This window comes from Brachyhypopomus gauderio, chromosome 3 (genome assembly GCF_052324685.1).
Source record: "Brachyhypopomus gauderio isolate BG-103 chromosome 3, BGAUD_0.2, whole genome shotgun sequence".
Lineage (NCBI taxonomy): Eukaryota > Metazoa > Chordata > Actinopteri > Gymnotiformes > Hypopomidae > Brachyhypopomus > Brachyhypopomus gauderio.
Genome location: NC_135213.1, coordinates 37,191,707 through 37,208,515, shown reverse-complemented (window position 1 = coordinate 37,208,515; position 16,809 = coordinate 37,191,707). Strand labels below are relative to the sequence as shown.

The window sequence follows — 16,809 nt, the reverse complement described above, 5'->3', positions numbered from 1 at the left end:
AAAAAATTTCAAGAACCTCCAGGCTGGGCAGTGGGCAGTCGGTGATCTTCTGGACTGTGTTGATCACTCTGTGTGCTCCCCTTTCTGCTGCTGTGCAGCCGCTGTGCCACGTTGAGAGCGTGTATGTCAACACGGAACCCTGTGGAACTCCCGGGCTGACTGTTATACTGGAGGAATGATGGCGGCCTAATCTAACAGAGTGCGATTTGTTAAAAAGTCCTTAATCCAAATGCAGGTGGTATGGGGGAGTCTCAAGTCTGTGAGTTTGATAATCAGTCTGCGGGGGACGACCGTATTAAAAGCAGAGCTAAAGTCAACGAATAGCATTATCACATTCTCATGAGTGCTGTGTGAAGGGCAGTGGTGATGGCATCCTCAGTGGACCCGTTGGCAAACTGATGTGGGTCAAAGGTCGGTGGGAGGATGACTCTGATGTACTGTAGAACCAGTCTCTCAAAGCACTTCATTATTCTTCTTTGGCATACATTTTTCACGTGTGTGGTAGCGCCGTCATTTCTTGTAGAATTTTTTCAAGCCGAAAAGAGCAACGTATTTTTTTTATATATATGTATATTTTGTTTATTTGTAGGTTGGGGTTGTGAAGCAGACCGAAACATCAGCTATCAAAGCATCAAGCACCAACAAGAGCTCACTCTTCACCCGGCAGCTGAGTGCACTCTACACCACGTCTACCCTGGTCGGCGAAGGTCTGTAGGAACCATCTCCAGATTATTATTATATATAAAAAATAAACTATGGTTGGTTTTTATCTGTATGAAATGTATCACTTTTATAATGACACTGTCAAATGTCTGTAGTTAGTGCCTGTGTGATTACAAGTGCCGTTTGGAGTCCTGTGGGCCAGTTTCTCCGATACAAACCAGAACTTCCATTGCTATTTCCACTAGTGTCACTGTGGTTTGATCTGAGACCAGTTGTTATACCAGTAATGGAAACGGGTCCTGAAAATTGTTCTAGACTCTGAAAGAAAATGTTAGCTGTGACAGAAAATAATGCGTAGCACTGTAAAACTGTCCCAAGAAGTGATCTTGCCTATCTGAAACTCTGTTTTGGTCATGATTAAATTGTCTTGGAAACCTAATTAAAGGTAATTACAGGCTGTAAATCTGACTTCTTGTCCCAGATGTGAACCCCTTGTTGAAGCTGGGTGACCTGGAGCAGGCGGAGGACGTGGTACAGGACTCGGCCAACAGCTACCTGATGTGTGTGAACGAGAGCTGGGACAGACGGAGCAGAGAGCTCACAGTGGGCTTGGTGGTAAGAGCACTAAATCCCACCTCGTTCCTCTTTTAATGGTGTCACGTCTGGAGACGCGACGGCGACATAACGGAGTGTAATTTAGATTCGGTGTCCGTCTCTCGTAGTCCAGCGCCGATCGGTTTGACCTGTGGAAGCCGGACAGTCGTCACCATTTGGGTTCCTTTGTTGTGTGGTGTGCAGGTGGTGCAAGCCAGTGTGGGGGACGTGATGGTGGACTGTTTTCAGGACAACCCCTCTCGCTCGGAGCTGGAGGCCAGAATTCTGCGCATCCAGCCGGTGGAGATTCTGGTGCCATCGGACCTGTCTGAGGTCACGATGCGGCTTCTACGGAGCATAGCTCTGTCTAGGTCAGACACGCAGACATACACGCTGACATTCACAACCTACTGGTGCTACAGCCCAAGAAATCAGACCATCAGACAAATGCAGACTCTCCACATTTTGATTAATCGTTTCACTTGTGTGACTCCATATATAAAAATGTTTCCCATGCATTTAAAATCACTAACAACCAGGTTATTAACCATTATTAGTTTTCTGACATCTTGTGGTAAGTAGATTTCCAAAATAAACCAGTAAGCCTTATCTCATGGTTTCCCATTTAGTTTGGGGATTGTGGAGAAGAATCCCAGTACAGAATTCCTATTTAGCAGGCATTTACCATCAGTCGCCACAAGAGGTCAGTAAATAACTAGACAGGAGATGCATCCCATTTTAGATCATGGAGCATTTTTGTGGACAACGGATGTTCCATTTCCAATGTTATACAAAACATATTATTGCCTGTGTGTTAATGTAAAAATAATGATGTCGATAAACACTGGCAGAAAGAATGTTGTGGAAAATTGTGGAAATATTGAGTTTTTCTTAGCATGTTTCATGATTTGTGAGAACTTAATAACTTAGTAAGCGGATTTACACTTATGGCCTTTTGTACGTTTCACATGCAGTGAAACTAAAACGAATTGCGGTCCTGCCTGTAGTGCTAATCCCAAATCACACCGTTTCATCCTAATTCACACCGTCATTGGTGTTTGATACGCGTGTTTCTCGTGTACAGCTGGTTTGACTGTCGCAGTGCCAGATCTTCGACAAGCTACCCGCATCCTCCGTTTTCTTCTGCGCTCTCCTCCATGGCCTTGGGCCTGACGAGAACGGGTTAATCCCCGGAGGAGGAGGAGAATGAATGTCCTTCATCGAGGCCCAGGCCAGAACGAAGGTGTTTCTCCGTGTTGGTGAGCTATGGCCACCGTTTGCCGTCGCGCCCTGCGTATTTGGTCTGCGGGGACGAACGCGCCGTTCAAAGAGACCAACGCTGCCAATACTGCAGTGACCACTAGATGGCGACAGAGCGCCTTAAAACTTAAAACCCGGTTGTAAGGATCAGAACTCCATTACTGGAGTTCTTCCTTAATTATTTGGATCAGTGGCATGCTAAAATGCTTTTCTATATATTTTGTAGCAAAAGTATTATGCAAATGAAGACTATTGTGCTTTAAAGCACTAGTGGTCTGAAGATGAGGCATGCAGTCATTATGATGTGTGTATTACTGGAATTCCAACGTCCTTCCCCAAGTACTTTATTTTGAATTTCAGGACTGATCTTGGATCAGGTTATAAATTCTTTCATGAAAAATAAGTACCGCACACTGGGGGAAAAGTTTAAAGTCTTTGCATTAGTGCTTTGCTCATAATTTCTTTTAAGGACGTATTCCATATTTTGGAGTTTGGTTGCAAATTTAAATAAAACACACAGTTGAAAATGAAGATGGTGAGATTCAGGATGTGAGATTAACACTGATAATAATAATTATTTTTAGCAGTTCTGAGATTGCACTTCTTAATTGCAATTAAAAGTGACAGCACACGTACATGGAAAAACCTGGAAGTTGTTAAGGTGTGTGAACATATCTTGTACGTTGGAACTGAGGCATCACGTCAGTGTGCACATGTAGTGAACCCCCCCACCCCCCCCCCCCCCCAGGTTCTGCTCTAGTGTGATGAGGAATTCAGTGATTGTAGAGGTCAAGATCACTTTTTAAAAAGATGTTTAATTGCTTTTATGTGTCTAATTGTGTTCATCCAAATTCCAGCTTTATTTTGCCCACCCTGTTGCCTTTTCCGTTTCCAAGACGATGTTTTTGTGTTTTTCCTGCAGAGCTGCTGTTTTCCTAAGAGGAATTTTTCATTAAGCTTTTATCATTAAAACTGAAATGTTCTCATTACTTGCTTGCTTTTTATACAGTGGAAGGGTCCAGTAATTTTGCATGTATAGCAGCTTTGAGAGTTCATTTAAGGTATTCTCTGTAAAATCTGTGTGTGTGTGTGTGTGTGTGTGTGGCCAGCTCTTGGCCTGAGACGGGGGGGTCAGCTACTGCGATGTTGTCATACGCAGGTTGACACACACAAAAAAAAAACGGGTCCGTAAAATCAGTGTCATAATATTATGGTAGCACACAGCTACCGCGGTTCCTCTTCTGAAGTGCCTGACGCGTTGCAGCCTGGAAGGTGGAGATTGAGGGAAAAGGCTGAACAGGCTGCTACCCTTGTCCTCTGTTTAAATGGCCCCGCATGTGTGAGCGTACGGGTTTGTGTGTGTGTGCCCAAGACCAGTCAGTCACCTGCGCCGATATCGTCAATAGTGTGATCCGTGTAGCAAGGTTTAGATCAGATTAGATTAGGGGGATTCGTGTGTTGCGAGAGTGATGTCTCTCACTCTTTTACAGTCTCTCTCACTCTCCCACTCTTTGCCTTTTCATTCTCTCCTCTCCTCCACTCTCCCCATCTCTCTCCTCTCCACTTTTGCTCTCGTCATCTCTGTTCCATCTTTAACCTCCTAATCCACTGATTGGCTGTCTTGCCTGTCCTGTTTGTACTGTCGGGGCTGTCATGTCCGACACTTGTGGCTTGTCTTGCTTCTGCCACTTTGTCACTTCCTGTGCACAAAACGTCTGTCTTCACCGTGCCCGTTTAACTCGGAGTGCCACGCCTGTTTGCCCCCTGGGGCTTCAAGCCCTTGTGGGCATCAAAAGTGAAGTTCCCATGGCTACGTTTCACATCAAACTCCACCTCTGCTTCTAATGGGTGTTGAGATCATGAGCAGATGCAGGATTGGTGGGTGTAGAAGTGACCTGATTGGGGTGATATTGGGGTGATTGGGGGGATGTAAGTGGACAGACAGGGACACTTCCTGCTGGTGCCCCTACTGCATGGGCTCTGGTCGCGCGCGTGTGTGTGCGTGTGTGTGCGTGTGTGTGCGTGTGTGTGCGTGTGTGTGTGTGCGTGTGCGTGTGTGTGCGTGTGTGTGCGTGTGCGTGCGTGTGCGTGTGTGTGTGTGTGCGCGTGTTTTATTCTCCTCTGTTTTAACCAACTAGGGCTGGAGCAGAATCCCAGGACAGAATTAGGCAAATTTTGTTCTGCGTTGTGGTTTGCTGTTTCATGGGACAGGGAGACGGTTAGTCTTACAAAAAAAATGTAGAAACTGGCAAGCAGTTGAAGCCCCCTGGTTGGGCAGAGAGCTGGTGCCGAGGCCGGTTTGTTCTGGGCGCTGTGTCGTAGGTCTGCAAACCATTTAGCCCATTCTGGGAGTGTGCTGGCTTCTTCTGTCTGCTTGGCACACTGGTGTGTCACCAGGGCGAAGGTGCAAAATGTGTGTTGGGAGTTCACTCTGGCCAGCTGGGGGGGTTCAGCTGGGGGGCAAAATGAGGCGGATTGCCTGGACATGGGAGGGCTAGTGGGTAAGGGTGTGAAGGTCTGGTGCTGGTTTATAATGAACTGGTGCTGGTGGTTTATAATGGACTGGTGCTGGTGGTTTACAATGGACTGGTGCTGGTGGTTTCTAATGGACTGGTGCTGGTGGTTTATAATGAAGATCTCCTTTTTCCTCCTTTCTCCACCACACTGCAGGTTCTAGTTTGCTACTGCTGGGAAGTCTGACATGTACAGTGGAAAGTGTCATCTGTGTGTCTCAGGATGGGTGTCGTGGGGAGTTCGGTTCTGGTGTGTGATTGGTGTGATGCTTTGTAATGACTCTGGGGAGGGTTGTCCTCATGGCTTTCAAAGAAAAGTTGGATGTTACTTGGGTCGAGCTGATCTGAGCAATAAAACCTTTTCCGAAGGCTGATTTTTAAAAGCGAACGCCTGTGAGATTTTAGCTTTTCCAATTGTTGCCACATATTACGGCCCATTACAGGCCATGGGGTTTTATAGAATATGAAGCATTTGAAAGATGTGTTTCAAATTACAGGACGTGATGAATTCAGGAATGACTGCACTGGTGTGAAGTGATTTCTTGCTTGATTTGTTGTGAAATGCCTCAAGAGGATGATTTAGCTATAGCGATTTGTGCCCCCCCCCTCTCTCTCCCATCCTCACGTGATGTTGCACTTGAGTGCATCCTCCTGTCATACAGCATGGTCGTACATGGTCGTACATGTTTGTTGGACACACATTTCTGCACTTTTAGAGCAACGTTACTGATGGTTTTGGATGGACCCAGTCACGGGGGGGGGGCTTTGATACGCTCGCACAAGTCGCACATGTGCGCACTGTGGTTGCCCCAGCAACAGCAAGGAGACGACAAAGGGAGTGTGAGTCCTTGAGCTTGTGGTAGTGTTGAATGGAAGGAGAGCCAGGAGTGAATGGGAAGAGTGTGTGTGTGTGTGTGTGTGTGTGTGTGTGTGTGTGTGTGTGTGTGCGCACACTTGTTATCCTCCGAGACAAATGCGTAGCGGCTTCAAGTCACTGATATGGAAGCTGATGGCCATGAGAGTTGCAAATGAAAAGATGAAGACATATTCAACGTTTCTGATAAATATCGGCCTTATGTAACATCAAGCACAAAGTTGCTGGTAAGTTATCTACTGACCAGGGTTTCCTGTCGATTGAGAAACTAATAGCAGAACTTGGTTAAATTGTGGCAGATTTTCTAAAAAGTTAAAATGTCGATTATAAATTATGTATGTTTTCTTTCTCTACATCATGTTTCTCCATGGCATTCCTCCATGACCTCTGACCTTCAGTGTCCAAGCTGATGATCGTATTCGTATTGAGAAGCGTGAGAGCACCCAGTTTGAGTACCACACCGCCATGTCGACAGTCAAAGATTTCTACGCCAACGTGTCTCCTCAAAGCGGACAGGGTAATTGTCTTTTCGATATTTCTTGTCATTCTTTTCTGTACCGCTGTGTGTGTGTGTGTGTGTGTGTGTGTGTGGGGTTTTGAAATCAACCTGTTCCCTCCCAGTCTACATGCATGGCTGCCTATCTGGCTGTCTGGTCTTTAGAACATGGAGTTATTTGGCCAACCTGACACGGAAGGGTCAGTGTGTGGGCTTTGTCCTGTAATTGAAAAATCGCTTCCCTGAGGGACAGGCGGCATGAAGATCAATAGCTGCTGTCTTTCACCTGGAGGTGTGTAGGATGAGCAGACCCCCCCACACCTCTCCGCCACCCCACCCTCTGCTCATTAGTCTGTGTCACCAGCGCAGACGAGTCCTCTGATGGACACCCCTTTATTCCCTCACACGCCTTTAGCGCTGCAATACAAACCACGTTACAAATAGTGTTAGTCTGATGTTTTTAAACGTGCCGTGGCGTCCCCAAGCCCAACTCTGTGGGTTTGATCTTAACAGCCTCCCGCCCCTGTTATTTTACATACCTACCATGAGTCGCTGTAAGGCTCAACAGCCAAACTGGATGTTCACGTGCATCGTGCGAGGGGTTTGTAGGTGTGCAAGCTCTTCTTGGACAGAGAGATACTTCTCTTCAGTGTCCAGTTCAGTTCACATCGCATTGTCATTATGCCTTTGTGTGATGCGTAACAAAATGCAGCGTAACAAACAATGCAGCGTAACAAAAATGTCCATGAGAAAGTGGCATAAACATGTGATCTTGACCTGCGGGCTCGTGTCCAACATCTTTTGTTTCTGCACAGGTTCCTCTTCCTTCTACTTGAGTTTAGAGAGCCAGGTGATCTGCTGCCTGGGGCCGGTGATCCAGTACCTGACCGAGTTTGGCCTGGAGAGGGTTCTGCTCTGTTCCAGGTGAAGTAATGTAATGTGCAGCCGCTCGGATACGGCCGTTGCACGTGGGCCGCTGGCTTCTCACGTTGTGCGTGAGCCGGGGTTGGGGGTGGTGCGGAGAGAGAGAGAGAGAGGGAGCGGGCGATCTGTGATTTTGTGTGGCAGGTTGGCTGCGGTGAGAAAGTTGTTTGGAGCACGTTGTAATTAAGGGTTGATTTAAGGGCTTTGTTTAACGAGAAATAACAGGGCTCTGATCTACCAGACACACAGAAAGAGGCTTAATTAGCATGTGTTAGCCGGATACGAAGGCCCTACTGCACCCGGCTTACTTCTGGACTTGGGTAGCCCCCACTTTCTTTCCTGCAAGGGTTTTTCTCTTAAGAACATAATGCAACCTGCTTATTCTGAAATGCCTCTTGAACTGTGGAACCCCCCCCCCCCCCACCTGCCTCCTCTTCTAGTTCATTTAAGAGACTTTCCAGTGATGCTGACCATATGGTGTTCAGCGCCACCACCATGAGGAACCTGGAGATCTTGTGTAATCAGGTATGGTTTCACCATCACCTGTGGGGGGAAAAAAGTGTGGTAAACTTTCAAACATCTACAGCACACGTGTGTTCACACACACCTTCTGACACTACCCCCAGGCAACGTAACGCATCTGAAAACACAACACACACACACACGGACACACACAGCTCATCTCGGTGTGACGTGCTTAATTAGTGCTGCTGCTGTGAAACCATAATGATCTTGCTGGAGCGTCTCTGCCACACCGGCCATGCGGCTGTCAGCTTAATGACCTCCGGCCCCTGTGTTTCTCCTGCAGACCACAGGCACCGTGAAGAGCAGCCTGCTGTGGGTCCTGGACCACACACGCACGCCCTTTGGGAAGAGGCTGATGAAGAAGTGGGTCAGCCAGCCCTTGACGTCCGCTGCGTGAGTTTCTGCGTCCTGCGTGAGACGAACCCCTCCGTTCTTGTGGAAACGTGCTGTCTGCACGTTGCTCCCATCTGATTAGTGACGTGTCTATGGAGTTGGAATACGTGTGGCTGTCAGTGTAGCTTTGGATTTGTGCCAAAGGGGTTATTTTTAATTAGAAACGAAACATGAAACACAAATCAGCCCTGATAATGGAGTCAGGTCACGTCTTTCAGGCAGATATTCATATTATTAATTGTGTAGTGACATTATGTGATATAAAATTATATGTGCACATAGCAGTATCATTTATTGTTGTGTAGAAGTAAAAAGAAATTTATTTCCTTTGAGTAGGTTTTTATCCCAGTTCCTCCACACCTCCGGGTTATAATTTAATTTCGTCTGGATTAAGAGGTGCCCATGTGGATTATGAGAGAACTCAACCATATGATCATCCATGATCAGCTCGACCCATTGTTAAGCGCCTGTTGAATGTTTTATAGCCCAAATTGATCTGTGATTCTAGTGAAAAGACAACAACTACATTTACATTTATGGCATTTGGCAGACGCCCTTATCCAGAGCGACTTACATTTTTATCTAATTTTTTATACAAGTGAGCAATTGAGGGTTAAGGGCCTTGCTCAGGGGCACCTCAGTCATGGCCTCAGGTCTGGGGATTGAACCCACAACCCTCGGGTCACAAGACTGCCCTGCCCAGGCCATGACTGCCCTGCCCAGGCCATGACTGCCCTGCCCAACTAGAGTGAAACATTAGAGGACTTCAGGTCAGCCAAGAGGTTTATTAATGAGCATTTCTTCAGTTGTACAAATGTGCAAAGCAGAAGAAACCGAGTATGGTAATGGTGGAATGAATTGAAATGATCCGAGACTGGATGCAAATTGCACTTAGGCAGGTATTTATGCAATGACTGCAGGTATTGCTTGAATCAGCAATATCACAGAATATTCCACAGAAACAGCATCACTGTATACCTCTTTCAAACAGTAATGATGTCTAGTGTGGCTCCTGTCCTGTCCAGTCAAATGTCCCCCAAACCTGTAAACAGCTGTAGACGGCGTCAGCTGTAAGCGGCATCTCATCTGTGTTTCTCACACCAGCTGGTCATATCTCATCTTCATGATGTTCTGAAAACCCACGCAGAGTCTCAGACCCTCCCAAAGCCTAGGGCTGTGGTGATGAATGATAGTCATATAAAGCCAAAGAATCAATTCTTAAATATTGAGGAAAGGACAAAGGTATGTGCATTGATTGTGGTTTATGACTGTGATTATCTAGAATTCAGTTCTCTATTAAAATGATTAATATTGATTAATGAAGAATGATCATGGTTCACTTAAGCTTTATGGAACAAAGATTTAATGAGAATAATTTTACCCCGTTGTGTTTCACCCAACCTCCATTATTTATTTATATGTTTTAGGCTGCAGAAGGAAAGAGTGTTTATTTACTGTTTAATGTTTCCTTCCCCAACAAAATATTTTGGAAAGTGTAATAAAATACCACTATAATACGACTTAATTGGTTTTGCCCAGGATTTTACATCTCTTGCTTACACAATTCAATATCTTGGATTAAAAAATACAATAAACCGACAACTCCATACTGTCTTGAATAACCTTTACAAAGAAATGTAACCATATTAATAACATATATGGGGGGGAAAAGCATTATGAATCAGAAAGTATGACCTTGCAACCTTTCCGAGGCAGTACTTTGTGTCTGGTGTCGTTGATCGCCTTTTGAAGAGACGATGTAATTAGCTCAGTTCCTTTATTATGTATCTCACGTGCTGTGTTCCATTATGTATCTCACGTGCTGTGTTCTTTGCTCCAAGTCTGCTCTTATCGTTGGCAAAGTTTGCATATCGGAAAGCTTTTCTGCTCTTACGTGTGTGTGTGTGTGTAAGACACACACGGAGGACGTGACACTGTTCTGTGGGGTCACGTTTGGGAAGGCTTGCACGTTCTAGGTCGCGCTCTGCGTTCCTTCAGTCTAGCTGGTGCATGTGATGTCTTGGGTCCCTTGTGGCCCTAACGCGGCCCCTGTCTCCTCCTCCCTCAGGGACATCCTGTCTCGCCAGGACGCAGTGGCGGAGATCATGTCCTCTGCGTCCAGCGTGCTGTCTACCGTGGAGGTGCTGCTCACCCACCTGCCAGACCTGGAGAGAGGTCTCTGCAGTATCTACCATATGAAGGTACCTCCACGTGAGCCCTCAGCCTTCCTCGTGTGTGTGTGTGTGAGTGTGTGCACGCGCGCATATGCATGTACGGTTGCTTGGGGTTGTTATCGAAACAGTTTCAAGGACCCCTTCCAAATTCATCATTCTTCTCATATTTCTATTCTTGCTGTAATTTGCACCTGTCTAATAGGATGCACTCAACCAGAAACATGGGTGTTTCATTAAAATCTGCTCCCACTTTTAGACGAGACCTTGAGACTTCCTGGTGGCTTTCTGACACTTTGACAGTTGCATTCTTTGAATTACTGCATGCTCTGCTGTTATTTAACAGCTGTTGCTGAATTACCTTCACAAAATTTCATAAGAAGCCTTAATGATTGATTTGGATTGATTATATTACCGTCATATTTGCCAAAATGTATATATTATCAGGTTGTATCACACACGCGTGTGTGTGTGTGTGTGTGTGTGTGTGTGTGTGTGTGTGTGTGTATAATATATATATATATATATATATATATATATATATATATATATATATATATATATATATATATATATATATATATATATATATATATATATATATAGCCATTTAAATGACAAAGGTGTTGTTGTATAGAGGATTTCATTCTCATCATACACACACACACACACACACAATTTTAATTGCATCCTCAGTACATAGTTTAATTTCAGAACGTTAGTTCCTCTACGTTAGTTCACTCTACAAGGTCTCTGCATGTGTGAGAAGGTCTTCAGGACTGATGGAGAACCATCACAGGTGCTTCAGTCTCTTAACAGAACACCAAGAGTGTGCAAAGCTGTCGTCAGAATATAGGATAGGTACTTCAAAGAATCTAATACCTAAATTGATTGATATTTGTTTATTAGAAAAAGATAATGTGCTATTTCATTGGTTTGGCATCTTCCCTGTTTTTAATGTTGGAAAATAAACCATAGAAACACACTTGGAGTAGGTGTGTCCAAACCTTTGAGTGATGGTGATTATATATTCTACTCTTCCGCGTATAGGGTTTAATAAATCCAGCAAGAAGAACTGAATCCAATGAATTTGTACATTTTGAAATTCATTGAAGTGTGAATGCACATAATCTCCTGCAGAGGCTTAAGAAGTAAAGAAAAGCTCAATTTCCTGCTCGGTCTCTCCGCGGTTTCCTGCCTACATTTTCCTCATTATTAGAATGCAGTCATTTCTTCTTCGCTTTGAATGTCTCCTCTGCCCAATGGCGTGGCTCGTTTTGATGGCTTCATTAGCATGTTGAAAGGACGGCGATGTGGTTGGCCATTGTTTGGCGGTGTGTGTGCAGGTGGGGGGGGGGGATCCTCATTAATCTGACCTCACTCGGCCGTCTCTGTTGTGTCATTAACAAGCGCTACATGGACATGGAGATGAGGTTTTACAGACCCATGTGACAGGAAGCAGAAAGCACTGCGGACGCTGAACCTCGACGTGATGCGAGCGCTTGTGTCCTTGCGAACTGCCGTGTCCTTTATGGTCTCAAATGGCTGCATCCAGAAATGGTCCTGAGATCCATTTTCCATGATTCTGTAATAAGTCTTGATCCTGGTGCCAAGGAAACACCATACGATGTCCTGCTTTTCAGGACTCCTGTAGATCATACAGGATAATATTTAAACAGCAGTATTGCACAGCAACAGTTGAATTATTCATTGATCCTAAATGGAATCGCTGGTCCATAATCAAATGTATTACACTCATAAAGTCTAATATCTATTAGACCCATGACGTCATCCTCCATGCAGCTGGTGTTTCCATGTTCTGACTCTTCCACAGGACTCCATCCCCTTCTGTATCATACATGGTGTGGATGGCTAGCGTTAGATGTGTCTTGGGGAAATAGGCTGTGTTAATCAAATCCAGGCAGTGCAGTAACTGGCTTTTGATGTTGCTGGCCAGCATCAAAATATGGAAATGTAGGGTTTGACTAGCTTGTAATAGAATGTGTGCTTAATGTGGTATTATTAATATTACATGTGGGGAATGTTTACTTCTTTTACTTAGTTTGCTGTGTTCATGTTGTGTGTGTGTGTGTGTGTGTGTGTGTGTGTGTGTGTGTGTTCTAGTGTTCCACTCAGGAGTTCTACCTTGTCTGCAACACCTTGTCTCGCTTGAGTGGGGAGCTTCAGGCTCTCGTACCTGCCGTCCAATCACAGCTAGGCTCCTCCCTCTTAAAGAGCTTGCTGTTGGACACGCCCCAACTCCTCAGCCCTGCGCAGAACTTCCTCAAAGTGCTCAATGAGAACGCTGCCAAGTGAGTGCTAGCCACCCAAGGGTTTTGGTGTGTGTACTCATGAATACAACTTTGTGGCTTTGGTAAAACCTTTTAATTTTGTGAAATGCTATTTAACAATTAATTAATGAATTGAAAAAGCTCTCTGGCAACCATTCTGTTGTTACTGACTTTCTTTGCTATCTTAATAAGTTGAGCACATGTTAAAGTCCTCGTGTGTTATGTTTTTTTTAGGAAGGGGGATAAGACTGAGCTTTTTGCAGACCTAACGGACTTTCCGGTGATCCGTGAAAGGAAAGCTGAGATCCGGGCTGTCCTCTCGGACATCATGGAACATCGGCGTGAGATTCGGCTCGTCCTTCGGAACCAGAATTTTGACTTCACCACCGTTTCTGGACAAGAGGTAGAGGAAGAAACCCAGCAAAGACGTCCTAGTCCATCTTCCCCTCTTTGTCTGACTACCAGTTTGATTCTTATTGCTTATTGGACATCTAAGCTGCACAGACATGGATAACCCTCCATACTGATAACCCCCATACTGATAGATCCTACAACGATAAACCGTGTGCTAATTATCCCCATACTGATAACCCCTCTGCCCATGTTGATAAACCCCCATATCGATAAACTCCATGCCAATAAACCCCCATATCGATACACCCCCATATTGAACAACCCCATGCCGATAGGCCCCTATTCGACCCCCTACGGTTCCTCCAGCTTCCCCCTGTGTGCGCCGTTCATCCATAAACTGCTGTGTTGTATGTTCCTCCTCTAGTTCTCTCCCTTCTCCCTCGCCCACACCAGGCCGCTCTCGCGTCTCTCTGCGCTCTAAGTCATCCGCGCCGCTCTGGTCGTGTTGGATGCCGGGCTGCGCGAGCACCCGCGACTCTTCACGCTTCTCGCCAGAGGGGGCGCTGTGCTGTAGCGAAGGAGTCTCGGTTCACTGGTGTTGAACCCTGTTGTCATGTGGCGAAACACTGGGTGACTTCAACTTTACAACGAGAGTCAAACATGTTCTTTCAAATGCAATCCTGTGTTGCTTTGCATCTTGGGAAAGTTTTGCTCTTGCCTTCATTTAGTATTGGGTACCTTTTTGGCACGTGTTTTTATGCTAATGAGAAGAAGCATAAATGCATAAATGTCTGGCTCTGGGAGTGAGAATGTTACACTGCCGAACAGCTAGACCTCTGTTCTTCTGACAGATTCTTAGATTTGATCATAACACATGGTACATATGTAAAATTAGTAATTATTTGGCAAGCCATATACTTTATTATGCAATTATTTATGGATACAGCTGTTCCATAAAGTATGCATAACCGTTTATGGTTGTTCAAGTACCTTTACATATCGTAAAATTTACAGCATGTACATAAAGACGTGCATGTTCATGAATACAGAAAGAAATACCTTAAAGGCCAACACTGCAACCCTACCACAGTGGCTCATGTTCACAGGAGGAAGAACGCTGCATAATTAGAACTGTATCAACATATACGCAAACCCCTTTATTGGGTAATATTCAAGTTTCTGGGCTGTTTTTCCATTCTTACGTTACTCCTTTTCACAGAGTGTTTTGAGCTCAGAAGTAAACGATGTCTGAAAGCTCTGATCCATTAAACCTCAGTCTGCCTCTGCACTCTGCACCATCCATCACAGCAGACGTGTAGGAGACAGAAACGGCACGTCTCATCCTTTAAACTGTTTACAATCTTCGAAGGATTTGTAGGAATTTTTCAGAATACACATTCATATAACGCAGATCAAGGCTGGATTCGTTTATGTTTGTTTCTCCCTCTCTTTGTACCTCCCTCGACCTACCCCCCCCACCCCCCATCCCCAAGTTCCTCATTGAGGTGAAGAATAACATGTCCTCCACCGTCCCACCAGACTGGATCAAAATCAACAGGTCTGTAGTCTCACCCACCAATGCACAATACACACGTTCGCCTCCGCACTATCAGAACAGTGCAGGATGCATCCACCTCTGGGACCTTCTCCGTCAGGGTCCCGGGCCCTCACCCTCCATGCCGCTCTGATACACTCTCTCTCCACTCCAGCACCAAGGCGGTGGGCCGCTACCACTCGCCTTTCATTGCGGAGAGACTCCGCCAGCTGCAGCGTCTGCGTGAACAGCTGGTCATCGACTGCGGCCGTGAGTGGATCGACTTCCTTCGGTACGTACATCGTGAACTTCCTTTGGTACGTACATCATGAACTTCCTTTGGTACGTACATCGTGAACTTCCTTTGGTACGTACATCGTGAACTTCCTTTGGTACGTACATCGTGAACTTCCTTTGGTACGTACATCGTGAACTTCCTTTGGTACGTACATCGTGAACTTCCTTTGGTATGTACATCGTGAACTTCCTTTGGTATGTACATCGTGAACTTCCTTTGGTATGTACATTGTGAACTTCCATCGGTGCGTACATCGTGAACTTCCATCGGTGCGTACATCGTGAACTTCCATCGGTGCGTACATCGTGAAAACCGTCCGGACGAAGCCTTTAGGAACAGCTTGTCCTGCATGCCAATAATAGAAGGTCCTTAATTCTGACGCTTCACTGGGCTTTTTGCTGCTTGTTGCCTGCCAGGATATAATGTTTTTGGTAACACTTTACATTGTTGACTAACTAACGTTAATTAATGCATTAGTTAACATGAACAACACATGACGTAACACATTAACAATAATTAACTAACATTAAATAAACATGTAACAGTTGTGACTCCTGTTTTGGCTCTTTGTTGCTCGCACCCTTTTAGAGCTTTAGTGTTTGGAGCAAAAGGGACTAAAGAATCAGTGTGGACACACTTCAGTTCCTATGCTGATAGATTCTGGATTTTTCCAAGTTACCCATTACTTTATGTAGGTAAATCAGTACAATGTAATATATTCCTTTAAGGTCGCACCAAAAAAGGTGCGAGCAACAAAGAGCCAAAACAGGGGTGAGACCATGATCTGGCAGGGGTGAGACCATGATCTGGCAGGGGTGAGACCATGATCTGGCAGGGGTGAGACCATGATCAGGAAGTTGGTTCGCCCAAGGTGAGGCTCAGCCATTGCACTCAGGCTGTGCTGACCCTTGCGAATTCCCCAAATGCGGGAATCTCGACTGCATAATTTCTGGTAATGGGGGACTGCGTTTGCGCTCTCCCCTGATATTTTTGGGCAGTCATGGCCTGGCGGTTAGGGAACTGGTCTTGTGACCGGAGGGTTGTGGGTTCGATTCCCAGACAGGCCATGACTGAGGTGCCCTTGAGCAAGGCACCTAACCCCAACTGCTCCCCGGGCGCCGGGCTAGGGCTACCCACCGCTCTGGGCACGTGTGATCCACAGCCCCCTAGTAATCACTAGTGTGTGTGTGTGTGTGTGTGTGTGTGTGTGTGTGTGTGTGTGTGTGTGTGTGTGTTCTGACTGCACAGATGGGTTAAAAGCAGAGGAAAAATTTCGATTGGGGTATAAAAATCACAATTGACAAAATATGGCACATTTCATTTTCATGTTTACTTAACGTTAGTTAATTATTGTTAATGTGTTACTTCACGTGTTGTTCATGTGAACTAATGCATTACTTCACGTTGGTAAGTAAACACTTAATATAAAGTGTTATTATGGTTTTTTTTCTTCTTTTTTTTTTTTTATTATACCAGCCAGGGGTGAGTTTCCCGAAACGTTCTTAGCGCTAAGTACTTCTTAACCTCATACGTTTCATACGAGGTTACGAAGTACTTAGCGCTACGAACGTTTCGGGAAACCCACCCCAGTATGTTTAAACCACCAGTTGACTAGTCTTCAGGAAGCACTTTGTATTCATCCACTGTGTTTATGTTTACTGTTTTTGGTAGTAGTAGTAGTAGTAGTCCTCATAAGGCACAAACAATGTAAAAATACCCAATTAGAATAAACAACATTAATTATAAGAGAAATATTAAGTATTAATTGCCCTAATCAAAATTTGGATGCCCCTTTGACTGGGGGAAAAAAAGACTGTTTGACCTGTGGCTTGTCTGTAAACGTCTCCGAGCGGGTGGAGGCTCTTGGGGAGGTGTTTCTTCACCTTCTCTTCTCCTTCCTAGGCTGTTTGGGGAGAGTT

The 16,809-nt window shown here is 45.2% G+C and overlaps 1 protein-coding gene and 1 non-coding gene across 5 annotated transcripts in view; both read left to right on the top strand.

Annotated features, from left to right (window-relative positions):
* The window catches only part of msh3 (mutS homolog 3 (E. coli)), a 36,931-nt gene that overhangs the window by 2,066 nt on the left and 18,056 nt on the right, over nt 1-16,809 (top strand). For all 4 annotated transcript variants that reach the window (XR_013129650.1, XM_076998043.1, XM_076998044.1 and 1 more), the window contains exons 6-18: nt 590-707; nt 1,145-1,278; nt 1,462-1,628; nt 6,303-6,421; nt 7,216-7,324; nt 7,765-7,849; nt 8,133-8,242; nt 10,311-10,443; nt 12,538-12,725; nt 12,939-13,107; nt 14,552-14,616; nt 14,768-14,884; nt 16,793-16,809. The exon at nt 16,793-16,809 is cut by the window's right edge and continues 91 nt beyond it. Coding sequence is in view for 3 of the 4 variants with exons in the window: in XM_076998043.1 (XP_076854158.1) it covers nt 590-707; nt 1,145-1,278; nt 1,462-1,628; nt 6,303-6,421; nt 7,216-7,324; nt 7,765-7,849; nt 8,133-8,242; nt 10,311-10,443; nt 12,538-12,725; nt 12,939-13,107; nt 14,552-14,616; nt 14,768-14,884; nt 16,793-16,809 (1,531 nt within the window). In the remaining variant the exon portion in view is untranslated. The remainder of the gene's footprint in view (nt 1-589; nt 708-1,144; nt 1,279-1,461; nt 1,629-6,302; nt 6,422-7,215; nt 7,325-7,764; nt 7,850-8,132; nt 8,243-10,310; nt 10,444-12,537; nt 12,726-12,938; nt 13,108-14,551; nt 14,617-14,767; nt 14,885-16,792) is intronic.
* Nucleotides 15,711-15,874, top strand: LOC143511071 (U1 spliceosomal RNA). Its single transcript, XR_013130147.1, has one exon. It is a non-coding gene; the product is annotated as a U1 spliceosomal RNA (small nuclear RNA).